General features: G+C 36.7%; 1 protein-coding gene across 1 annotated transcript in view; it reads left to right on the top strand.

The window, feature by feature from the left end:
• The window catches only part of BRIP1 (BRCA1 interacting helicase 1), a 246,786-nt gene that overhangs the window by 25,270 nt on the left and 194,470 nt on the right, over positions 1 to 27,046 (top strand). Inside the window, exons 5-6 of the mRNA XM_053569091.1 lie at positions 6,695 to 6,822; positions 9,082 to 9,201. Coding sequence (XP_053425066.1) covers positions 6,695 to 6,822; positions 9,082 to 9,201 — 248 coding nt within the window. The remainder of the gene's footprint in view (positions 1 to 6,694; positions 6,823 to 9,081; positions 9,202 to 27,046) is intronic.

Below are 27,046 nucleotides of genomic sequence, written 5' to 3'. Positions count from 1 at the left end.
GGAACTCTCATAATTGCTGGTGGGAATGTACAATGGCATAACCGCTTTATGTTAAGTTTGGAAATTTGTTAAAAAGTTAAACATATACACTCATAAAGTAATCTGACTTTTTCTGCTCCTATATATTTACCCAACAGAAATGAAAGCATGTGTCAATACAAAGACCTATACACAAATGATCGATCCTGGGAGCTGTCTTTGTAATAGCCCCAAATTAGAAACAATCCAAATATATATATGGTGGGTTCAAATATATATATGAACAGCTAAGTGGTTAAACAATTTGTGGTATAGCCATACAATGGAGTATGACTCAGCAATAAAAAGAAACTGTTAATAGATGCAACACAGATGAATCACAAAATAATTAAGATACCAGATAAAGTTAATATATATACAATATGTCCATTTATATGAACTGTGGGAAATGCAAACTAATTTACAATAATAGAAAGCAGATAAATGGTTACTTAGGGAGGGTAAGTCATGGAGGGATGGGAAGGAGGGATAACAAAGGGGCATGAGGAAACTTTGGGGTGATGAATGTAATACGTTCACTGCTTTGATTCTGCTTAAAGTTTCATGGAGGTACACATGTCAAAATTTATCAAAGTGCACCACTTAAAATATATACAGTTTGTTATCTCAAGTATATACTAAGAAAGCTGTTTAAAAAAAAATTTTTTTTTTTTTTTTTTTAGACAGAGTCTCATTCTGTCGCTCTGGGTAGAGTGCCATGGCATCATAGTTTACAGCAACCTCCAATTCTTCGGCTCAAGCATTCCTCTTGCCTCCGCCTCCTGAATAGCTGGGACTATATGGGCCTGCCACCTTGCCCAGATAGTTTTTTCTATTTTTAGTAGAGATGGAGTCTCGCTGTTGTTCAAGCTGGGCTTGAACTCCTAAGCTCAAGTAATCTACCTGCCTCAGCCTTCAGGAGCTGTTTTTTTTTTTTTAAAGGTACCAGCTGCACTGGCTCATGCCCGTAATCCCAGCACTTTGGGTGGCAGAGACAGGAGTTGTACTTGAAGATAGGAGACAGAGTCTTTTTTTTTTTTTTGAGATGTTTAGAGTCTCACTTTCTGGCCCTCAGTAGAGTGCTGTGGTGTCACAGTTCACAGCAACCTCAAACTCTTGGGCTCAAGCGATTCTCTTCCTTAGCCTCCCAAGTAGCTGGGACTATAGGTGCCTGCTACAATGCCCAGCTTTTTTTTAGAGATGAAGTCTCACTCTGGCCCAGGCTGGTCTCCAACCCTTGAGCTCAGGCATTCCACCCGCCTTGGCCTCCCAAGTGCTAGGATTACAGATGTGGGCCACTGCACCCGGCCTCTAGGAGTTTTTTTAAAGGCATATGTAGGAGATATCTTGTTTATTTTTACGTCTGTATTTTAGAGACTTAACTCTTTGATGAGCTTGCTGCAAACTTTGTGGTACATAAAGAACATGAAGATAAGCATTTTTGTATGTGATGACAATATCATTTTTGTTTTTTATGAATTAGGATTAGCCATATTTGGCACATGGAAGTTTAGTCATTTTAAAAATAAATTATTGTTTTGGGTAGACATTTCCTACCCTTTTGATGGGCCCATGTAAATTTAAACCTTGATTTACTTGGGACAGGGTTTCTCAATAGAGGCACTTTAACATTTTGAGTAGGATAATCTTGTGGGAACTGTCCGTTATGAGATGTTTAGCAGTATCCATGGCCTCTATCCACTAGATGCCAGTAGTATACACACCCCAATCCTGCCCTTTTTTCTTTTTTTTTTTGAGACAGAGTCTCACTCTATTGCCCTGGGTAGAGTGCTATGGCATTATAGCTCACAGCAACCTCAGACTCTTGGGTTTGAACATTCCTCTTGCCTCATTCTTCCAAGTAGCTGGGACTATAGTTGTGTGCCACTTTGCCCATAGTAGAGACAGGGTCTCTCTCTTTTTAGGCTGGTCTCATAACTCCTTAACTCAAGCGATCCACCCACCTCATCCTCTCAGAGTGCTAGGATTATAGGTGTAAGCCACTGAGCCCAACCATCACCCTACATTTTATAACGACTAAAAGTGTCTTCAGACATTGCTCAGTGTCCCCAGGATGGGAAGTGGTGGTGTTAAGATTGCCCTAGTTGAGAATCACTTATCTAGGTCTGTTTTGTGGTTTGCTTGGAAATGCAGAGTTCAAAATTACATGTCTTACCTAAAATATATATGGAAATGGAAAAGATTAAGAATAGCCATTCTGAAGAAACAGGTCAAGGTGAGAGACTTGATCTAACAAATATCCGGATTTAGGGCGGCGCCTGTGGCTCAGTGGGTAGGGTGCCAGCCCCATATACTGAGGGTGGCGGGTTTGAACCCGGCCCTGGCCAAACTGCAACAGAAAATAGCCAGGTACTGTGGTGGGCGCCTGTAGTCCCAGCTACTCGGGAGGCTGAGGCAGGAGAATTGCCTAAGCCCAGGAGTTGGAGGTTGCTGTGAGCTATAACGCCATGGTACTCTACTGAGGGTGATAAAGTAAGACTCTTGTCTCTAAAAACAAAAAAACAAATATCCTGATTTATTATATACAAAGCTATGGTAATTAAGACGGTCTGATGTTAGCACATTAACAGACCAAAGGAACAGTGTAGAGAACCCAAATTCATTTCCCCATGTATCCAGAAACTTGATATTTTCCAGGAAGTGCTCCTACAGAGATAGGGAGAAGGAGGGTCTTATTGATGCTCTGGGCCTATTAGATACCCATGTGGAAAAAATTAAAATTAGAGCCTTACTTCACACAACATATAAACACACGTTCTAGGTAGATTTAAGACCTAGGTATGAAAGGCAAAATTATGAAGATTTCAGAATATAGTGGTTTTCAAACTGTGTTCCTAAGAACCTTAGGAAGAAACATGGCTTGTAATGGGAAGGGAATAGTGGATCAGGGAAGTCCTAGAGTTTTAATTTCAAAAAAATAGTCCGGCTCCTTAGAAAAAGCTTGAGAACCTGGCGGCGCCTGTGGCTCAGTGAGTAGGGTACCGGCCCCATATGCTGAGGGTGCCGGGTTCAAACCCAGCTCCTGCCAAACTGCAACAATAACAAAAAAAAATAGCCGGACGTTGTGGCGGGCGCCTGTAGTACCAGCTGCTCGGGAGGCTGAGGCAAGAGAATCGCGTAAGCCCAAGAGTTAGAGGTTGCTGTGAGCCGTGTGACGCCATGGCACTCTACCCAAGGGTGGTACAGTGAGACTCTGTCTCTACAAAAAACAAACAAACAAAAAAAAAAACTTGAGAACCAATGTCGTGTGGCATAGGTTCACCTCTGCTTTTATAGGTTCAAACTTCTTCTTTTTTTAAGTTTTTAATTTTTTTAACATAATTTATTTTTTACTTTTTATTATTTGGGATTCATTGAGGGTACAAAGAGTTAGGTTACACTGATTGCATTTGTTAGGTAAAGTTCCTCTTATAATTGTGTTCTGACCAAGAGATTTGCCATACATCATGATCCCACCATCTCCACTCCCTCATTCCCCTACTCCTCACCTTGCATTAGATTATCTACTGCCTTCATACTAGAGTTCAGTACATTGAATACTTGCATCTCCATTCTTGTGATGCTTTACTAAGAAGAATATGTTTCACTCCAATCCAGGTTAATACAAAAGACATAGTCTCCATCTTTTTAAATGCCTAAATAGTATTCCATGGTATACATATACCACAGCTTGTTAATCCACTCCTGGGTTGGTGGGCATTTAGGCTGTTTCCACAATTTGGAGATTGTAAATTGAGCTGTGATAAACAGTCTAGTGCAAACGTCCTCATATAAAAGGATTTTTTTGTTCTGGGTAATAACAAAATTACAGGATCAAATGGGAGGCCTAATTTGAGTTCTTTGAGGATTCTCCATACTTCCTTCCAAAAAAGATTGTATTAGTTTGTAGTCTTACCAGCAGTATAAAAGTGTTCCCTTCTCTTCACATCCACACTAGCATTTGCAGCTTTGAGATACCTGAGATACTGCATTTCTTTGATGATTAGGGACGATGAGTGTTTTATCATAAGTTTGTTAGCCATTCATTCATCTTCTTTAGAGAAGGTTCTATTCATGTCTCTTGCCCAGTGATATATGGGATTGTTGGGTCTTTTGTTGTTGATTAATTTGAGTTCTCCATAGATCTTAGTTATTAAGCTTTTGTCTGATTCATAATATGCAGATATCTAATCCCATTCTGCAGGTTGTCTGTTGCTTTCTTTGTTGTTTCCTTAGCTGTACGGAAGCTTTTCAGTTTAATTAAGTCCCATTTGTTTATTTTTGTTGTTGCAATTGTCACAGAAGTCTTCTTCATAAAATCTTTGCCCAGGCCAATATCCGAGTATTTTCTCCACATTTTCTTCAAGTATTTTTATTGTCTTATGCCTTATATTTAAATCTTTTATCCATCTTGAATCAATTTTTGTAAGAGATGAGAGGTGCGGGTCCAGTTTCAGTCTTTTACATGTGGTTATCCAGTTCTCCCAGCACCATTTATTGAATAGGGATTCCGTAACGCAGTGTACGTTCTTGTTTGGTTTATCAAAGATCAGGTGGCTGTAAGATGTTAATTTCATCTTATGGTTTTCTGTTTGGCTCCAAATAGCTATGTTGCTATTTTTGTGCCAATACCATGCTGTTTTGGATCACTATGGCCTTGTAGGATAGCTTAAAGTCTGGTAGGGTGATATCCCTGGATTTGTTTTTATTAGTAAGAATTGCTTGGATCTATGGGGTTTTTTCTGGTTCTATTCAAAATCTTGAAAGTATGACGATGGTATTTTAATGGGGATTTCATTGAATCTGTAGATTGCTTTGGGAAGTATACACATTTCAGCAATACTGATTTTTCTCAGCCATGAATATGTTCTTCCATTTGTTAACATCTTCTATTTCTTTTCTTAGGCTTTCATAATTTTCTTTGTAGGTGTAGGTCCTTCACCTCTTTAGTTAGGTATATTCTGTATTTCTTTCTTTCTTTCTTTTTGAAGCTACCATGAAGAGAATTGTGTCTTTGCTTAGCTTCTCATCTTGGCTGTTAATGGCATATACAAAGGCTACTGATTTGTTGACATTGGTTTTATATCCTGAGACATTGCTATATTTTTTGATCACTTTCAAGAGTCTTGTGGCTGCGTGTTTGGGGTTCTCTAAGTATAAGGTCATATCATTGGCCAAGAGGGAGAGTTTGACCTCTTCTGCCCCAATTTGGATGCTCCCACATCCAAATTGCCTTCTCTTGCCTTATGGTATTAGCTAGAATTTCCAGGACTATGTTGAATAGTAGTGGCGATAGAGGACAACCTTGTCTGGTTCTGGTTCTAAGTGGAAAAGCTTTCAGTTTTACACTGTTCAGTATAATATTAGCTGTGAGTTTGTCATAGATGGCTTTGATCAGTTTTAAGAAATGTGCCGCCTATGTCTATATTTAACCTTACTTCTTGAAAACAGTATTGGACCTGCTCATAAAGTCTTTCCCATAGTCTGGAAATCCTTTAAGGCCAAAGATTGTTTCTTTTTCATTGTTTTTCCATGATATCTGGCCATTGTATGGACTCAATGTAATAAATGTTAAGTGAATTCAAGGTATAGGAGTGCAGAGAATGTGTAGAGAGGAGCAAAGAGGAAGGAAGATACCTTTAAGAACGCTCACATTTAGGAAATGGGAAAAAGCAATGTATAGGAATAATTAATTAGGAACAGTGTTAGACATTAAGGAAGAAGATGTATAGTCTGTGTTCCAGGAAGACCAGGTGTTAGGTTTGGCTGTATGCCCAGAGGTTATATTTATGGACTTTGGAGTCAGACAGTAGGATTCAATTTAGTCACATTTAAGCTCTGTCACTTGGTAGCTGTATGATATTGGCTAAGTTACTTGATTTCTTTAAACTTAGTGTTCACATGTGTAAAATGGGGTTAATTAACATTATTTGTTGTTGATGAGGTTGAGAATGAACTTTCAGGACTGTGGAATTAAAAGATAGATTAGGGCGGTGCCTGTGGAGGAGTAGGGTGCAGGCACCATATACTGGAGGTGGTGGGTTCAAACCCAGCCCTGGCCAAAAACTGCAAAAAAAAAATAAAAAATAAAAAAAGATAGATTATATGAGCTTGATTCTATAAGCAATATTTTTAGTCTAAAGAACATGAGGAACTTTAGTAGGAAAGGAATATTGAGATACTATAAAGAGTTTTATGGAAATGAAATATAATCTTTTGAGAGAATCTTATATTTCTTTTTTTAAAATTTCAGATTGATATGAGGGTACAGATGTTTAGGTTATGATATTTGTCTTTGTTAGGTAAGGTCCCTGTTGTTGTTGTGTCCCAAACCCAGGAGGTGTACCATGTATCCTTACATTGTACCCATTCATTGGGTGCACACTAACAATTATATTTCTTAAATCATGTTATTGAGAGTAGTCTAAAAACACATAAAGCTATTACAAAATCAAAATTGGGCTTTTCCTATTGAAAGCATATTTCTCAAAGTGTTTGCTGTGTCTTTGGTAAAGTAAACCGAGTGGTAAAGAAGTGCTTAAACATGTTTAGTGTTTTATGTTTTAAACTATGGGATGACATTTTTAGAAATATCTTACATCTTAGTTCCAATTTTCTTCTGGAAAAATTGCCAAAATGTAAATTATTTATGCTAATTTTTTTATTCTTATGTAAGACTCTCCTGAAAAAACCACTCTGGCTGCAAAGTTATCTGCTAAGAAACAGGCATCCATATACAGAGATGAAAATGATGATTTTCAAGTAGAGAAGAAAAGAATTCGACCCTTAGAAACTACACAGCAGGTAAACAGAATTTATTGGCAGTAAAATAATCCAGTTATTTATAGTCAAACATGGGAGTCAAGTATCAATCAAGTTTTCAATGCATTTGTGGAGATTAGTTGGGTTATGACATAGCTGTAGAGTAAATGGTTATTTGTTGTAATTTCATTTTGTGTAGATATTTGTTATAAAAAAGTTTGCTATTACAGTGGACTATCCATAGTAAAACTGCATGGTGCTTTTTACATAGGAGAAATTTGACAGTGAAACATTTGCTTAACGATATCATCTCACTCTGTTGTCTAGGATAGAGTGCAGTAGTGTCATTATAGCTCAATGCAACCTCAGACTCCTGGGTTTAAGTGGTTCTCCTGCCTTGGCCTCCTAAGTAGCTGGGACAACAGATGCATGCTACCACCCTTGGCTTAGTTTTCTATTTTTTGTAGAGATGGGGTCTTGCTCTTGCCCTGGCTGATCTCAAATTCCTATCTTAAAGCAAACCTTTTCCCCCAGGCCTCCCAGTATGCTAGGATTATAGGTATGAGCCATTGCACCTGGCCTGGTTTATTTTTACTTATTGAGCTTAGAAGACCATTACATGATAAAATATGTATATTTCTAAAAATTACAAGTGAGTTGAATTACCAGAAATTTTAAATGAAATTTACTTCTCATGGATAGACACAATGTTTCCCCAGAATTCATGGCAGTGAGGTAGAGAGGCAGAGATTTTAATAGATTTGATTACAGATAAAAAAGATGATTATTAATTAGTGTGTTATTTGTAGGTAAGCAATTAGGTACTTTTAGTTGACTATACTAAAGGTGTTTGCATCCATATGCAGTTTAACTGTTCTACTTGGAATTTATTTATTTATTTATTTCGAGACAGAGTCTTACTCTGTTGCCCAAGTTAGAAGGTCAGGGCTACAGCCTAGTTCACAGTAACCTCAAACTTCTGGGTACAAGCAAGCCTCCTGTCTCAGCCTTCCGAGTAGATGGAGCTACAGGTGCTTGCCACAACACTCAGCTAATTTTTTCTATTTTTAGTAGACACAGAGTCTTAGTCTTGCTCAGGCTGGTATTGAACCCCTGAGCTCAAGGGGCCTCCCGGAGTGCTAGGATTTATAGGCATGAGCTACTGCCCCTGGCCTCACTTGCAATATTCATTAATTTCTATAATTAAACTTTGGTCTTACAAAAGAATGAGCTATTTTATTACAAATGAGTATTAATCTAAAGAGATTCCAATCCTTCCCCTTCTCCCCCAAATATGTACATAGAATTGCATGTCATGTGGTAGAGCTCAAGGTAAAACATTCCCTGACTTCATGGTTCTTATTTCATTTTTGGTAAGAATGGTATTATCAGTAGAAATGCTTTTTTTTTTTTTTTTTCTCCTTGTAACTTTAGTAAATAGGTCTTTGGTAAGTTGGAAAAAGCATATATATAGTTTGGAAAGAATACTTAGTAGAACTTATGAAGGAAATTTAATGGAAGACAAGTTGGTTTGTCACATCTAGTAGTAGTAGTAATAGTAATCAAATAATTCATCCCATCAGGTAGGCAGTCATCACCGTTTACATTTAAATATTTTATTGAGTTCATTTTAATGTAGAATTATGCTTAAATTTTGACTTATTTTCCAGTTAGATATATGATAGGTCTTTGCTGTAGTACTATTCTGGATGTCCATATGGTGGGACTATTTTATGGGAAGAGCATTTTACAATACTGTAATTTTGATACGTCCTTTATTAAAGTTATTTTGGTTAGGATTCATGAGTTATTATATTTTATTTATTTAAGTGTTATAATGGGGTGATTATTTATGTTTTGTTTTTTGTTTTGTTTTGTTTTGAGACAGTCTCACTCTGTCACTCAGGGAGGAGTGCAGTGGTGGAATTATAGCTCATGGTAACTTCAGAACTTACGGGCTTACGTAATCTTCCCACCTCAGCCCCCTGAGTAGCCGGAACTACAAGGCATGGTCGATCACACTAATTAAATTTTTTTAAAACTTTTTGTAGAGACGGGATCTCATTTTGTTGTCCAGGTTGGTCTCAGACTCCTGGCCTTAAGGGTTCCTCCTGACTCAGCCTCCCAAAGACTCCTGATCATGTTTGTGCTTTTGAAAAATTATTTGATCATTGCCATTTAGAAAGTCTTTTTGTTTTTGGATGCAGAAGAAAATCCCTAGAGCTCTTTTGATGTTGGAGAATAACTAGCCTGTCAAACTTTTAGTTTATGTTAAACTTCATTTTGGTTCTGTGTTTACAGATTAGAAAACGTCATTGTTTTGAAAAGGAAGGGCACCATTTGGATGCAAAAGTTGCTTCTGGAAAGACCATGGATCCCAAATCTCCTTTAGGAAAAATAAACTTCTTTTCTCCACAAAATGTATGTATTTATGCCATTATTTAGTTTAAACATATAGAAAGAAGATTCGAAACTTTTTAAATCCATTTTTGAAAAAAGAGGAAGAAAGCTGGGTGCAGTGACTCATACCTGTAATCCTAGCACTTTGGGAGGCTGAGGCCGGTGAATTGCTTGAGCTCAGGAGTTTGATGCCAGCCTGAGCAAAAGTAAAACCCCTATCTCTACTAAAAATAGAAAAACTAGCCAGGTGTTTTGGCTGGCGCCTATGGTCCCAGCTACTTGGGAGGCTGAGGTAGGAGGGTAGCTTGAGGGCTGAGCACCTGTAGCTCAAGCAGCTAAAGTGCCAGCCACATACACCAGAGCTGGTGGGTTCGAATCCAGCCTGGGCCTGCCAAACAATGACAACTATAACCAAAAAATAGCTGGGCGTTGTGGCAGGCACCTGTAGTCCCGGCTACTTGGGAGGCTGAGGCAAGAGAATTGCTTAAGCCCAGGAGTTGGAGGTTGCTGTGAGCTGTGATGCCACGACACTCTACCCAGGGTGACAGCTTGAGGCTCTGTCTTAAAAAAAAAAAAAGGGAGTAGCTTGAGCCTTAAGAGTTTGAGGTTGCTGTGAGCTATGATGCCAGGGCACCCTATCCAAGGTGATAGAGTGAGGTGCTGTTTCCAAAAAAAAAGAAAAATAGAGGAAGAATAGTATATGTTAAGACAAAGAGCACTAGAAAACTCAGAGGTCCTAAATGCTGTCGCATCTTCACTAACTAATGTATGAGATGGTAAACCCTATTTTCTCCGTTCTTCAGTTTCTTACATATAAAATGAGAGAACTGGACTAGAGAGAGATCTCAAAGTTCTTTTTTCTTCTGTTCTACCTTTTAGAATCTATATTTTTTAGAGGTGGGGTCTTATTCTGTTGCTCAGCCTGGTGTTGGGTGGTGCAATCCTAGCTCATGGTAGCTTCAAACTTCTCAGTTCAAGCCATTGTCCAGTGAACCTCCTCCTCCATTCTCCCAAGTATCTGGGACTACAGGTGTATTCCATTGAGCTTAGTTTTCCATCCTGTATCAACAGTAACTTTTTTCTTTTTCTTTTTTTTTTTTTTTTTTTTAGAGACAGAGTCTCATTTTGTTGCCCTCGGTAGAGTGCTATGGTATCACAGCTCACAGCAACCTCCAATTCTTGGGCTTAGGCGATTCTCTTGCCTCACCCTCCTGAGTAGCTGGGACCGCAGGCATCCGCCACAATGCCCAGCAATAGTAACTTTTTTCACTGTCATTTAGTCACAGTTAAAAAATAAAGTCAGTACACCTGCGGTGCATCTTACAAGGGTATATGTGAAACTTAGTAAATGTAGAATGTAAATGTCTTAACACAACAACTAAGAAAATGCCAGGAAGGCTATGTTAACCAGTGTGATGAAAATGTGTCAAACAGTCTATAAAACCAGTGTATGGTGCCCCATGATTGCATTAATGTACACAGCTATGATTTAATAATAAAATAAATAAAGTCAGTTTCATTTAAGAATGTCTTTCAGGAAGCAGTAGAAATTACTAATTTTATTAAATCTCAACCCTTCATGGCTGGGCATGGTGCTTCATGCCTGTGAAAACCCAGCACTTTGGGAGGCCAAAGCAGGAGACTCATTTGTGGCCCAGAGTTTGAGATTAGCCTGGGCAATATAGCCAGCCCCTGTCTTTACAGAAAATAGAAACATTAGGCAATAGTGGTGGCATGTGCTTGTAACCTTGCTACTGGGGAGGCTCAGGCAGAGGATCGTTTGAACCCAGGAGTTTGAGGTTATAATGAGCTAGGATCATACCATTGTACTGCACTCCAACCTGGGTGACAGAGTGAGATCCTGTCTTTAAACTAAAATAAATGAAGAAATAATAAAATAAATCTCAATCCTTTGGATTTTTAATATTCTATGAAAAGAAATGACTAGTCTTCATAAAAAATTTTGCATATAAAAGATGATTTTGTCTTGAGGAAAAACACTTGCAAGATAGTTTGAATTATGAACTAAACTAACCACTTTTTTCCATGGAACATCATTTTTACTTGAAAGAATGAATTACATGCTAACTATGGCAATTCTTGATAATAAAGTGAACATGATAAAATTTGAGCTTTTAAGTAAAAATCAGAATGTTGAAAAATTAGTATACACCACTGTGAGCTTGACAGTTTTCTGATGAAATTGGTGGTGACATTACAGAATATGACTTTTTAATATTGTAAATAATGTAAGCATTTGTACAATCTGTTAAACTCAGTGAACTGAAACTCAGTGAACTAAATATCATTCACAAATGACCAGTACACGATATCACAACATGATTCCTGCAGAAGATCCATCCTAAGTGCAGGATAGACCAATGGACCTTAATTTCTGCCCTGTTCCCCCATTCCCAGGCAACCACAGATTTTTTTCAGTTACTATAGATTTAATTTGCATTATAGTTGGAGAAATCATCTAGAAACTTCTTTTTTTTTTTTTTTTTTTGGCCGGGGCTAGGTTTGAACCCGCCACCTCCAGCATATGGGACCAGCGCCCTACTCCTTGAGTCACAGGCGCCGCCCTAGAAACTTCTAATGTAAATTGTCAATCACCATAATGCGATCATCGTAATGTGTGTTGTACATTGTTTTGCCAATGTTTTCTCATTCATTTTCTTTCATAGTATCTTATTTTCTTCATAAGCTTACTATTATCCAAATTTGTTACTTATTTACTATCTATCTACCTGGTTAGAATGTAATATCATTTTCTTTTTCTTTTTGAGACAGTCTCACTGTGTTGCCCTCAGTAAAGTGCAGTGGCATCACAGCTCACAGCAACCTCAAACTCTTGGGCTCAAGTGATTCTCTTGCCTCAGCCTTTCAAGTAGCTGGGACTACAGGCACCCGCCAGAACGCCCGGCTATTTTTTTGTTGCAGTTGTCATTGTTGTTTAGCTGGCCCAGGCCGGGTTCAAACCCGTCAGCCTTGGTACATGTGGCTGTGTCGTAACCACTGTGCTATGGGCACCAAGCCTGTAATGTCAGTCTTTTCCATGTGTATCCTTGATGCCTAGAATAGCATATGCCATATACAAGTTACTCAATAGATATGTTTACAAAATCTTACTGAATTCTTAAAATGACTATGAGGCAGATATTATTGCTATTCTCATTTTACAGATAAGGAAACTGAGAAGTAGGTAACTTGCCTAAGATCACAAAATGAGTAAATAATAGAGCTAAATTCTGTCTAGGCAGTCTGATGATCTGGCAAATGCCATAGTCACTTTATTATATATTCTCTCTAAAATGCCTCTGAAATCCTAGAGCCATACAAGCAGTATTCCAACATGAAGATAAGGAAAGGAATATATAGGAGCTCAAGGACAAAGAAGTCAAGTATAGAGTAAACTGCGTGAGATAGATTTTTTATTTTTAGGATTTCTTTTGTTGTTGATTTTACTGGTTAAGAGAATGGTTTTTGGACCCACAGTGCTTTTTTTTTTTTTTAGATAAAAAGTACATATACTTTTGGTGTACAACTTGATGTTTAATATACATACACATAGTGAAATTATTACTATAGTCAAGCTAATTAACATATCCGTCTCCTCACATAGTTGCTGTTTGTTTTTTCTTAGCAAAGTTCCGTTGTATAGTGTAGTAGTATTAACTGTAGTTATCATGCTGTTCATTACATCTCTTGACTTGATTCGTCTTGCATAACTGCAACTTTTTACCCTTTGACCAACATTGTCCCATATTCCCCACATCCCCACCTCTGGTAACCCCTATTCTATTTTCTGCCTGCATATATCTAACTTGAGTAGATTCCACATGTAAATGATATCATGTAGTATTTTTCTTTCTCTATCTGGCCTATTTCACTTAGCCTAATATCCCTCTAGGTTCATAGATATTGTTGGAAATGATGGAACCTCCTTTTATACGACTGTTCTTCCATTTTATGTATTTTATCACTATTCCTTTATCCATTCATCCCTTGAGGGACACTTAGGTTGTTTCCATATCTTGAAACTGGATTTTAATCACAGCTCTGCTCTTTATTGTCTGTGTAACCTTAATTAAGTTTTAAAATCTTGGTATTTAAGTTTCCCCATTTGTTAAATGGGGTTAATAATAGTACTTATCTCACAGGACTGTTGTGAGGATTCAACAAGTTAATACCTATGAAGTACTTAGAGTATACCCGGCATATCTTAGAGTTAAAGTGGTAAGTGGTAGTAGAAGTAGCCTCCATAGCAGCAATGGTACATATTTGTTCTTTAACAATAATATATAATATTACATATTTTTAGTACTTATATGTTTTTCTTTTATTTATAGTTGACACATAATAATTGTACATATTTATGGGAGGAAGAATGATATTCAATGCATGTACGCAATGTGTAATGATCAAATCAGGCTATTTAGCATATCCATAACCTCAAGTATTTGTCATTTGTGTTGTGAACATTGAAAATCCTCTCATCTAGCCTTTTGAAAATATAAATTATTGTTAATCATATTTATCCTATAGTGTATAGAACACTAGAACTTATTCCTCCTATATAGGTGTAATTTTGTATTTGTTAACCAGCCTCTTCCTATTCTCCCCTGCCCCGTCTGAACTTCTAATAACCACAATTCTGCTCTACCTTTATGAGCTAAAAATTTTTTAGCTCTCACACCAGTGAGAACATGCGGTATTTATTTGCCTATGCTTGACTTATTTGTTGCCTCAAATGACAGGATTTTATTTTTCATGGCTTATAGTGTTCTAGTATATACCACATTTTCTTTATCTACCTATTAGTGGTCATTTGGATTGATTTCATGTTTTGGCTATTGTGAATAGTGCTGCAGCAAACATGGGGTACAGGTATTTCTGCTATATACTGATATCTTTTCCTTTGAATAAATACCCTATCTCTATAAAAAATTAAAAAATTAGCTGGGTGTTGTGGCTTGTGCCTGTAGTCCTAGCTACTTGGGTAGCTAAGGCAGGAGAATCATTTGAGCTTAGGAATTCAAGGTTACAGTGAGCTATGATTATGCCAAAGTGAGACTTTGTCTCAAAAAAAGAAAAAAAAGTTACCTGGATTCATAAATTAATGGTGTAGTTCTCTTATTCCTACAAAGGTATAAACGTTAGTCTTTATGTTTTTCAAAACTGTGTTAATGCTATTTTTGACAAATTTTTGCTGTAAAATGATAAATTCATTTAATGATTTTTTTCTTCTGAATTTGACATAGCTTTTCTTTTAAATTATCTTAGTTTTTATTCAAATAATTTAGTTTCCAACCTATGGAATGGAATAATTAGTTGTTTTTCTATCTTCCTATCATCTCTAGTCTTTTTCTCTCTTTTTCCAATCAGAAAATAGTGTCAGTACCTTCTGTGATGGGACTAATTTCCAGTGTCCAATGCTTATTCCCTGTCCTTTCATTTTAAATTAATTTCCTGATAGTAGTAATTCATGTGTCAAAGATCTTGTTCTATATCAGTCTTTACATAGTGAAAATATAGTTTAGAAAAACACTTGGCACCTGCGGCTCAAGTGGCTAAGGCTCCAGCCACATACACCTGAGCTGGCAGGTTCGAATCCAGCCCGGGCCTGCCAAACAACAATGACAGCTGCAACCAACAAATAGCCAGGTGTTGTGGCGGGTGCCTGTAGTCCCAGCTACATGGGAGGCAGAGGCAGGAGAATTGCTTGAGTCAGGAATTGGAGGTTGCCGTGAGCTGTGATGCTACGGCACTCTACCTAGGGTGACAGCTTGAGGCTCTGTCTCAAAAAAAAAAAAAAAAAAAAAGAAGGCGGCGCCTGTGGCTCAAGGAGTAGGGCGCCAGTCCCATATGCTGGAGGTGGCAGGTTCAAACCCAGCCCTGGCCCAAAACCACAAAAAAAAAAAAAAAAAGAAAGAAAAACATTTTGTTTTTTTAGAACGCAATGTTATTAACATTCAGACATTCTATTGTTCCAGCATTCATAATCATTTTCTCTAGATTTATTGGGCAAGTTATTCTTACAGACACATTCTTATGCTTATATCTTTTAATTTATTCATTAAATAAATGCTAATATTCTCTATATACTTTAATAAAAGTAATTATATTTGATGTAATGTAGGAGTAGCATATTTTAATTCATTACTTGGGCCTGGTGTGTAAAAGACACTTGGGTCCAGCAGAGTGCACTGTTGACCTGATAAAGTGCTCACGTTGGGGAGATTTCAGGCTGTGTTTTTCCTTTTTCTTCCTCTCCCACCCTATCTTTCCTCTTCCTTTATCTTCCTCCTTCCCTTCCTTCATTCTCCTCTCTCTCTCTTTCATGTTCTTTAGAATCTCAGGGGAAAATAATGAATTTTCTATGAAAAGTATTTTACAAGTCATTTTCTTAGTTTTAATTTACTTTTGATTTAAATGTTTAAGATAACTGAATACATATGATGATATGATGCTTGCTATGTGCCAGATACTCTTCTAAACACTTCAGAAATATTTATTCACTTGGCAAATACAGGTTTATGTGGATTAATGCTTACTGTCAAGTTCTGTTAACTTACTTTGGGTTTGACAGTTATCAAAATAAAAGAATTTAACTCAGTCCTTATAACAACTCTATGGTGATGATATTAATAATAAATCCCAATTATATAATACATGAGGAAATTGAGGCACATGTCACAAAGCTGATGAGTAGAAGTTAGTTTAAAACCCAACAGTCTGGTCTTAGAGTTGATCTTCTCAACTTCCTTACTATTCTGTCTCTGAATAAACTCTTCCAGATGATCTTTTTATACTGTCACAGGTCATATTATATACGGTACTATGTAGGTAAATAGCTCCTCTTTTAATATCTCAACAAGTCTATCCTCCAAAGTTTATGATTATATATTTAGTTGTAGGTATAATTGTTTTGTTTTGTTTCATTTGCCTTTTTGACAAGCTGGTCATAAGGACAAGAATTATGTCTCTTTTCTCTGCTTTTTTTATAACCAGCATCTGTCACACAGCCTGCACCTAGTAGATACTTGTCAACTTATTGAATAAATGAATTTTTACAGTGGCCAGAGTTATGGAAATGAATGATTCATCACTGTCATTTAGCTTATACCACTTTTATTCACATCTATAGGATATGAAAGTATTGAAGACAGATGACATAATACAAGTTTAAAAAAATATTTTTAAAACTAAATAATGATTTCAGAGACTAAGAGGTAAATTGGCACTTAATATGAACAAAAGATTAGAAATAACTTGATTTCTGTAACTATTATGGAAATAAGTTAAATAATATTACTAGTTGAAATATATAATTTATTCAAGGCAGCAAAAGATTTGAAACCTATTATGTATCAAATACTTAAAAATAATAACCTGTATTTCTTGAAGAGTTAATGATAGTTTTTTGAAATATATACTTATACCAAAAAATTTATATGTTCTCTCATTTTTTTTTTATATTAACATTATTATGAAAAGAGAGCAGGTAATAGGCTCATCTTATAAGTAAGAAAATTGAAGCTCAATGATACTAGATGATTTATCTGACTTTCGTGATATTGTAGGTAAATGGTGGAACCATGATTTGAGCCTTGTTCTAAAATCGAGTGAATAGAAATTCCTAGATTATAAATGGGGAAAAGGAGAGAAATTTTTATTCTTGTTAGCTGGTGAGGAAAAACAAAATTAATGTGTAAGAAAAAAATAAGTTTTAATATTCAACTTGTCTGGCATTAAAAATCTTTTAAGCAGTTAGTCCAAGAATGCTGACATGTGAGTGTCACGGATGGGTGAGTAAGGGTCTAGTAACCAAAGTCATAAACAGTGAAATTGCAACTCCTGTAATAAATATACAATAACAAAACCATGGTGGGGTCAGTCCCTGACAGCCCCCCATTGTTATGCAACTTTTAAACATTTTGTGTATTTTATCTACTAAAGAACCAAAGGAAATTTTAAACTCAATTTAAAAAAAGTATTGTGAGTAATTTGGGTAAGGGTGGGAAAAGAAATAAAAATCTACCTATTAGGTACAATGTACACTATTCTAGTAAACTTCAGCATGATACAATGCATCCATGTAACAAACACTTATGACCCCTAAAATTTTATTTTATTATTTATTATTATTTTTTTTTTTGTCGCCCTCAGTAGAGTGCTATAGTGTCACAGCTCACAGCAACCTCCTGCTCTTGGGCTTAGGTGATTCTTTTGCCTCAGCCTCCCGAGTAGCTGGGACTACAGGGGCCCACCACATCGCCCAGCTATTTTTTTTGTTGCATTTTGGCTGGGGCTGGCTTTGAACCCACTACCCTCAGTATATGGGGCTGGCGCCCTACTCACTGAGCCACAGGTGCCACCCCTAACCCCTAAAACTTTAAAAAATTAAATAAAAGAAAAAACAATTCACATTTCTTTCTTTTTTTTTTTTTTTAAGAGACAGAATTTCACCTTGTTGCCCTCTGTAGAGGGCTGTGCTGTCACAGCTCACAGCAACCTCCAACTCTTGGGCTTAAGCTATTCTGTTGCCTCAGCCTCCCGAGTAGCTGGGACCATAGGTGTCCACCATAATGCCCAGCTATTTTTTGGTGCAGTTTGGTCAGGGCTGGGTTTGAACCCGCCACCCTTAGTATATGGGGCTGGCGCCCTACTCACTGAGCCATAGGTGCTGCCTGCAGTTCACATTTTTTTGAAAAACCTTTAACAGTATGAACCAAGTACAGATTAAAAATTAAATGTTATTCTTTATATTAATCACATCTCCTTTTCTGCTTCCCAAAAGAATCTGAGGAATTGTCACCGAACACGAACACTTTTGAGAATCTGAGAAACTGTCACCATCTAGAGGACCCAGAGGAACTCATTTTTGAAGATGTGTTTAGATTGAGTTTCTTGCATTGAGAATGAACTGATGACTCCAAAAATCTTATTTTACATGCTAATGAGCATCTATTTAACTGAAAATTGCTATATTCTTGAATACTGTCTGGGTCTTATACTCAGTAATTGGGATGTAAGTTCATATCTTTCTTCTTTTTATTATTCCTTTGGAACACATTAGACTGTTTTTTGAGCAGGAAAACTAGATTACTCAACCCTATCATGAGCTCCAAAACTACACAATAGAGTTTCTTTTCTTTTTTGTGGTAAAAACTATATATCATAAAATTTTCTGTTTTAACCATTTTTACAATTGAGTGATATTAAGTACATTCATGGTGTTAACCATTATCACTATTTTCAAAACTTTTCCATCAGAAAAGAAACTGTAGGGTGGCACCTGTGGCTCACTGGGTAGGGCGCCTGCCTCATATACTGAGGGTAGCCGGTTCAAACCCGGCCCAGCCAAACTGCAACAAAAAAATAGCTGGGCGTTGTGGCAGGTGCCTATAGTCCCAACTACCGGGAGTCTTAGGCAAGAGAATCGTCTAAGCCCAGGAGTTAGAGTTCGTTGTGAGCTGTGATGCCACAACTCTACCCAGGGCGATAAAGTGAAAAAAAAAAAAAAAAGAAGAAGAAGAAAAGAAACTGTATCCATGAATTTATATGTTTGTTTGTTTTGAGACAGAGTCTCACTATGTCTCCCTCTGTAGAGTGCTGTAGTGTCACAGCTCACAGCAATCTCAAACTCTTGGGCTTAAGCCATTCTCTTGCCTCAGCCTCCAAAGTAGCTGGGACTACAGGCGCCTGCCACAACGCCCATCTGCATGAATTCATATGTTATACTATATGCATCCAATGATGGATACTGGGGTTGTTTCTACCTTTTGACGATCCTAAATAATAGGGTTTTTTTTGAAAGAAAAAAATATTAAACTTCTCTTAAATTAGAAAAAAAAGAATCTTTCTAGATGTTTTTCTATAAATTTGCAAGATATTTTCATAATTCTTTTCTAGTTTTATATTTATTTTATATTTTTATAATGGCGTTTACTTTAATATATGTCTGAGCTCAAGCTCTAATTATGCTTCTCAAATAAGTGATCAATGTCCCAGTGTCACTGAAAGAATAATTTTTCCTGTTTTGAATTTTTGGTATTATCATATACTAAGTTGTTACATATACTTGGATTGATTTCTGAACCTTTTTTCCCCTTTAAACTTTTATGCTTTTCAAAGAATAAGAGTGACAGAGTTCTACTTGGCTTCAAACAAAAAATCAGTATACCCCTGCCCTAGTTCCATTCTTCACCAGTTGTTACTATTTGAAGTCAGTAACTTTTAAATATTGTACCTATTTATTCTGATATTTATCTATATTTTTAAAAAGTAACATGCTTATTTTGCTTTTTCTTGAATTTTTGATTTTAGACTTTCTTTTGCCTTCCTACTGTCCTTTCTACCTTTTTCATTACTTCTCCCCCTTAGCCTCTCAGTATTTCTTGTTTAAATTATTGTAATTCCATAAATATAATTTAAAGCTGATTAAAGGTTTTTCTCAAACCAGGATTTATTTTTTTCTGGTGCTAATACTTATTTGTCTTGCTATATTTGCTTAGCTTTCTATCTGGAATTTTCAACCTCAGACTCTCTGTTAGAACTTAAAATCTGTCAATTTGTTCAAATACATCAGGTCAAGAAAGTTCATATTTTTAGATTCCATATTTAGTGGAATAATGAAAAATGCATTTTTTTTTTTTAAGAGACAGAGTCTCATTCTGTTGTCCAGGCTGGGGTGCAGTGGCATAATCATATAGCTCACTATAACCTCTAACTCCTGGACTCAAATGATCTTGCCTCAGCCTCCTGAGTAGACTCAGGCATGCACCACTATCTCCCACTAATTTAAATTTTTTTGTGGGGACAGAATCTCACCATGTTGCCCAGGCTGGTCTCTAATTTCTGGGCTCAAGTGATCCTTACGCCTCAGCCTCCCAAAGTACAGGTGTGTTGTACAGGCATGAGCCACCATGCCTGGCTGAAAAATAATTTTTATGTTGAACTGAATTTTGCCTTTTTAAATAACATTTTTTTCTGAATATAAACAATTATCTGTTTATTAGAGAAAATTTGGAAACACTAGAATGTATACTTAAATTATTAATATTAGTCCTTAATTCAAGTATCCCCTCAGTATCAACCCCTGATACATTTATTTTGCCTGCTGTCTAATATGTAGACACACACAAATAATTAGTTATTCTACTGCTATTTAACAAACCATTTATTTAGGTTACTATTCTGGAGGTCAGCAGTTTAGGCTAGGCTTAGCTGAGCATTTCTTCTGCTGATCTTAGCTGATCCACTCATGTGTTTATGGTCAGCTGCAGGTCAGCTACAAGTGAGCAAGGCAGCTCTGCTTCAGGGAGTTGATTGGCAGTTAGCTGGGACTATGAGGTGTATATATTTCATCTATCAGGCTAATACTGATTTCTCTGGTGGCTTCAAGGTTCTAAGAGTAGCAGGAGAATAAACATTTAATTAATTAATTTATTCATTTATTGAGAACAAACTCTTAATGTACAAATGCTTTGTGAATCTTTGTTCAGGTAGCTTGCTGGTATTCCAGTCACCAAAAGCAAATCACATGACCAAACCCAAATTCAAGGGGTAGCATTCACTTCTTGGTGGGAAGAGCTACAAAGTAATCTTGTGAAGGTGCTTATATACAAAAATAGATAGAATTTGTGGGCATTTTTGTTTTTTAATACTTTTTTTGACTTAATTTTTTTTTTTTTTTAATGTGATTGGTAAACTTTGACCCATGGGAGGAATATAGCGTGTTGCCTGTTTTATAGTTCCAATTTTATTTTTTTTTTAGTAGATGTGCTGCCAAAGCAAAGCACTGTTGCCTGTTTTATAAATAAAGTTTTTTTGGAACACATTTTACATTTGTTTACATATTGTGTGTGGTACCTTTTGTGCTACAACAGTAGAGCTAAGTAGTGTGACAGAGACATGATGGCTCACAAACCTGAAATATTTATTCTCTGGCCCTTCAGAGAAAAGTTTGCCGATACTTATTCTATGGTATTCTATTTTTGTTTTTTTGTTGGACAATTTTTAAATTTTATTTTACTTCTTAATGGACAAATAATAATTTTACATATCATGAGTTACAGAGATCAGGGTAATTAGTATATACATCATCTAACATTCGTCATTTCTTTGTGTTGGGAACATTCAACATCCTATCTATGTAAAACTACATGCTACATGATATATTAATATTATTGTTATTGATTAGTCATCCTGTAGTGTCATAGAACATTAGAATTTCATGCTATTTTATTTATTTATTTATTTATTTATTTATATATTGAGACAGAGTCTCACTTTGTCACCGTTGGTAGAGTGCTATGGCATCACAGTTCATAGCAACCTCAAACTCTTGGGCTCACATGATCCTCTTGCCTCAGCCTCCCAAGTAGCTGGAACTGCAGGCACCTGCCACAATGCTCTACTTTTTTTTTTAAGAGATGGGGTCTCGCTCTTGCTCTGGCTGGTCTCAAACCCATTAGCACAAGCGATTTGCCCGCCTTGGCCTCCCCTGAGTGCTAGGATTATAGGCGACAGCCACTACGTCTGGCTTGCTTTATGCTATTTTAATCTTGCTAAGTGAAGTGAGAAGTTAGCGAGATTCTTTTGCCTTATCTGGAAATTTACCTGTGGGCAGGATGAGAGAATGGATTAATAATTGCTTGACTGAATTTTCTTCAGCTCTAATAATTGTGATTTTTTGAGATCTTATAGAAAACATAATAGTGTTCTCTATAGTAGAAATATATAATTCTCAATTTCAAATCTCCTTTATCATGTTGAGTGAACTTGGTGAATATTTCAGAGAAAGCCAACAAAATTTATTCATTTCTTTATTGATATATAGATACACTTAATGATATATGCACAGCTGGGTGCAGTGGCTCAAACCTGTAATTCCAGAACTTTGGAAGGTTAAGGCAGGATAACTTCAGGCCAGGAGTTTGAGACCAGCCTGGGCAACATAGTGAAACTCTGTTTACACAGAAAAGAAAAAAAGACAGAGATGTATAGCAATTCAGCTGACATAAGGATACATATTTAGTGATAGTAGTATCTACAATTATATATTGAAGCTTTTCTTTTTCTTTTTTTTTTTTCTGAGACAGTCTCACTTTGTTACCCTCAGTAGAGTGCTATAGTGTCACAGCTCACAGCAACCTCAAACTCTTGGGCTTAAGAGATTCTCTTGCCTCAGCCTCCCAAGCAGCTGGGACTACAGGTGCCGGCCACAATGCTCAACTATTTTTTGGTTGCAGTTGTTATTGTTTAGCAGTCCCAGGTCAGGCTTGAACCGCCAGCCTGGGCATATGTGGCTGGCACCCTACTTACTGAGCTATGGGTGCTGAGCCTATATAGAAGCTTTTCATTCATGGTTACTGGATATGGAAAGATTGTTAATTGACCAATTGTCTACTTCGTAGATTTATTTTTTGTTCTAGCTTTTAAAAATCTTGTCACAAAATTGGAGATAAATTGAAAGCATAACCTTTTCTCCTGAACCATTTGAAAGGAAGTTGTTAACCTGATACTCCATCACCCTTGAGTACTCTAGAGTGTATTTCCTACAAGTAAAGACATTCTTCTGTATAATCACAATATAAAGTTAAGAATAAGGAAATTAAAATTGATTCATTGCTGCTATCTAATACTGAGAACCAGCTCAAATTTTGGCAGTTGTTTCAATAAGGCTTTTATAGCAAAAGAATTCAGTTTAGAACCACTGTATTTGGTTGTTATTTTACTAACTTCTTTAGTCTGGAACACTTCCTTGGTCTTTCCATGACTTTCTTTTTTTTTTTTTTTTATTGTTAAATCATAGCTGTGTACATTAGTGCAATTGCCTGTACCCATTCTAAGATGCACCATAGATGTGGCCCCACCCATTACCTTCCCTCCACCAAAACCTCCCCCCTCCCTTCCCCTTCCTTGGCCCTTTCCCCATAGTCTTGTGCTATAGTTGGGTTATAGTCTTCATGTGAAAGCTATAATTTAGCTTCATAGTAGGGCTGAGTACATTGGATACTTTTTCTTCCATTCCTGAGATACTTTGCTAAGAAGAATATGTTCCAGCTCCATCCATGTAAACATGAAAGAGGTAAAGCCTCCATCTTTCTTTAAGGCTGCATAATATTCCATGGTATACATGTACCACAATTTGCTAGTCCATTCGTGGGTCGATGGGCACTTGGGCTTCTTCCATGACTTAGCAATTATGAATTGGGCTGCAATAAACATTCTGGTACAGATGTCTTTGTTATATTGTGACTTTTGGTCTTCTGGGTATAAACCTAGTAAAGGAATTATAGGATCGAATGGCAGGTCTATTTTTAGGTCTCTAAGTATTCTCCAAACATCCTTTGGATGAGGAAAGAGAGTATTAGTGGGCATTCCCACCAGCAATGTAGAAGTGTGCCCTTTCTTCCACATCCACGCCAACATTTCTGGTTTTGGGATTTTGTTATGTGGGCTACTCTGACTGGGGTTAGGTGATATCTCAAAGTAGTTTTGATTTGCATTTCTCTGATGATTAAGGATGATGAGCTTTTTTTCATGTGTTTGTAGATCTTGCGTTGGTCTTCTTTAGAGCAGTTTCTCTTCAAGTCCCTTGCCCACCCTGAGATGGGGTCACGTGTTCTTTTTTTGTTAATACGTTTGAGTTCTCTGTGGATTCTGGTTATTAGACCTTTATCGGAGGTATAACCTGCAAATATTTTCTCCCATTCTGAGGGCTGTCTGCTTGCTTTACTCACTATGTTCTTGGCTGTGCAGAAGCTTTTTAGTTTGATCAGGTCCCAGTAGTTTATTTTTGATACTGCTTCAATTGCCCGGGGAGTCCTCCTCATAAAATATTCACCCAGGCCGATTCCTTCAAGAGTTTTCCCTGCCCTTTCTTCAAGTATTTTTATAGTTTCATGTCTTAAGTTTAAATCTTTTATCCAGTGAGAGTCTATCTTAGTTAATGGTGAAAGGTGTGGGTCCAGTTTCAATCTTCTACAGGTTGCCAGCCAGTTTACCCAGCCACCATTTGTTAAATAGGGAATCTTCCCCACTGAATGTTTTTAATTGGCTTGTCAAAGATCAAACAACGGTAAGTAGCTGGATCCATCTCTTGGTTCTCTATTCTGTTCCAGATATCTACTTCTCTGCTTTTGTGCCAGTACCATGCTGTTTTGATCACTATGGATTTATAGTACAGTCTCAGGTCTGGTAGCGTGATTCCTCCTGCTTTGTTTTTATTGCTCAGTAATGTTTTGGAATATTCGAGGTTTTTTCTGATTCCATATAAAACGAAGTATTATTTTTTCAAGATCTTTAAAGTGTGACAATGGAGCTTTAATAGGAATTGCATTAAAATTATATATTGCTTTGGGCAGTATGGACATTTTAACAATGTTGATTCTTCCCAGCCATGAGCATGGTATGTTTTTCCATCTGTTAACATCTTCGGCTATTTCTTTTCTTAGAGTTTCATAGTTCTCTTTGTAGAGATCTTTCACGTCCTTTGTTAGGTATACTCCCAAATATTTCATCTTCTTTGGCACTACTGTGAAAGGAATAGAGTCCTTGACTGTTTGTTCGGCTTGGTTATTGTTGGTATATATAAAGGCTACAGATTTATGGGTGCTGATTTTGTAGCCTGAGACATTGCTATATTCCTTGATCACTTCTAAAAGTTTTGTAGTAGAATCCCTAGTGTTTTCCAGATATACGATCATATCATCTACAAAGAGTGAAAGTTTGATCTCTTCTGACCCTATGTGGATACCCTTGACGCCTTTTCTTCCCTAATTGCGATGGCTAAAACTTCTATTACAATGTTAAATGGAGACAATGGGCAACATTGCCTGGTTCGTGATCTAAGTGGAAATGATTTTAATTTAACTCCATTCAATATGATATTGGCTGTGGGTTTGCTGTAGATGGCCTCTATTAGTTTAAGAAATGTCCCTTCTATACCAATTTTCTTAAGTGCTCTGATCATGAAGGGATGCTGGATATTATCAAAAGCTTTTTCTGCATCAATTGAAAGAATCATATGGTCTTTATTTTTAAGTTTGTTTATGTGTTGAATTACATTTATAGATTTACGTATATTGAACCAGCCTTGAGACCCTGGGCTAAATCTGACTTGGTCATGGTATATAATTTTTTTGATGTGTTGTTGGATTCTGTTTGTTAGGATCTTATTGAGTATTTTAGTATCAATATTCATTAGTGATATTGGTCTATAATTTTCTTTTCTTGTTGGGTCTTTCCATGGTTTGGGGATCAAGGTGATGTTTGCTTCGTAGTATGTGCTGGGTAATATTCCTTCTTTTTTCTATATTTTGGAAGAGGTTTGGTAGTATAGGTACTAGTTCTTCTTTAAATGTTTGGTAGAATTCTGATGTAAATCCATCTGGTCCTGGGCTTTTCTTTTTAGGGAGATTTTGTATAGTTGATGCTATTTCAGAACTTGATATAGGCCTGTTCAACATCTCCACTTCGTTCTGGCTAAGTCTTGGTAGGTGGCATGCTTCCAGGTATTGGTCGATTTCTTTCAGATTTTAGTATTTGTGGGAGTAGAGTTTCTTGTAGTATTCGTTAAGGATTTTTTGAATTTCTGAGGGGTCTGTTATTATTTCATCATTACCATTTCTGATTGATGAAATTAGAGATTTTACTCTTTTTTTCCTCGTTAGGTTGGCCAAAGGTTTATCTATTTTATTGATCTTTTCAAAAAAAAACAGCTTTTGGATTTATTGATCTGTTGTATAATTCTTTTGTTTTCAATTTCATTTAATTCTGCTCTGATTTTGGTTATTTCTTTTCTTCTGGTGCGTTTGGGGTTGAAGCGTTCTTCTTTGTCTAGTTGCTTGAGATGTTCCGTTAAGTTATTGACTTCCTCTCTTTCCGTTTTCTTGAGGAAGGCCTGCAGTGCTATAAATTTCCCTCTTAGGACTGCCTTTGCAGTATCCCAGAGGTTCTGGTAATTCGTGTCTTAATTGTTGTTTTGTTCCAAAAATATGGTGATTTCCTTCTTAATCTCTTCTATAACCCATGTATCCTTCAGCATAAGCTTGTTTAGCTTCCATGTTTTTGTATGGGTATGCAGGTTCCTGTTGTTATTTAGTTCAACTTTTATTCCATGATGGTCTGAGAAGATGCAAGGAATAATTTCTATTTTTTTAAATTTGCTAAGGTTAGATTTGTGGCCTAGGATGTGGTCAATTTTGGAGTATGTTCCGTGGGCTGATTAGAAGAATGTATATTCAGTTTTTTTGGGATGAAATGTTCTGTAGATGTCTGTTAAGTCCAGATGTTGAATGGTTGAGTTTAAATCTAAAATTTCTTTGCTTAGCTTCTTTTTGGAGGATCTATCCAGGACTGCTAAAGAGGTGTTAAAATCTCCAACTACTGTGGAAGTGGAGGAAATTGAGTTGCTCATGTCTGTTAGAATTTCTCTTATAAATTGAGGTGCGTTGTGGTTGGGTGCATAAATATTAATAATTGAGATCTCATCATATTGATATATGAAGTGTCCATCCTTATCCTTAATTATTTTGGTTGGTTTAAAGCCTATTGCATCTGCGAACAGGATTGCAACGCCTGCTTTTTTCTGCTTTCTATTTGCCTGGAATATAGATGACCATCCCTTCACCTTGAGTCTATATCTGTCTTTTAATGTAAGAAGCGATTCTCGGATGCAGCAGATGTCTGGCTTGAGTTTTTGTATCCAGTCCGCCAACCTATGTCTCTTTAGAGGACAATTTAAACCATTCACATAAATTGACAGTATTGATAAGCGAGAGACCTGTGGACATTTTTAATCCTTTTGTGATGTGGAAGTTGGAATTTGATCAAAAATTTTTTGGGTGGATTT

The sequence above is a fragment of the Nycticebus coucang genome, chromosome 18 (genome assembly GCF_027406575.1).
Source record: "Nycticebus coucang isolate mNycCou1 chromosome 18, mNycCou1.pri, whole genome shotgun sequence".
Classification (NCBI taxonomy): Eukaryota; Metazoa; Chordata; class Mammalia; order Primates; family Lorisidae; genus Nycticebus; species Nycticebus coucang.
Note: the sequence above shows the minus strand (reverse complement) of the source record. Positions and strands in the feature narration are given on the sequence as shown.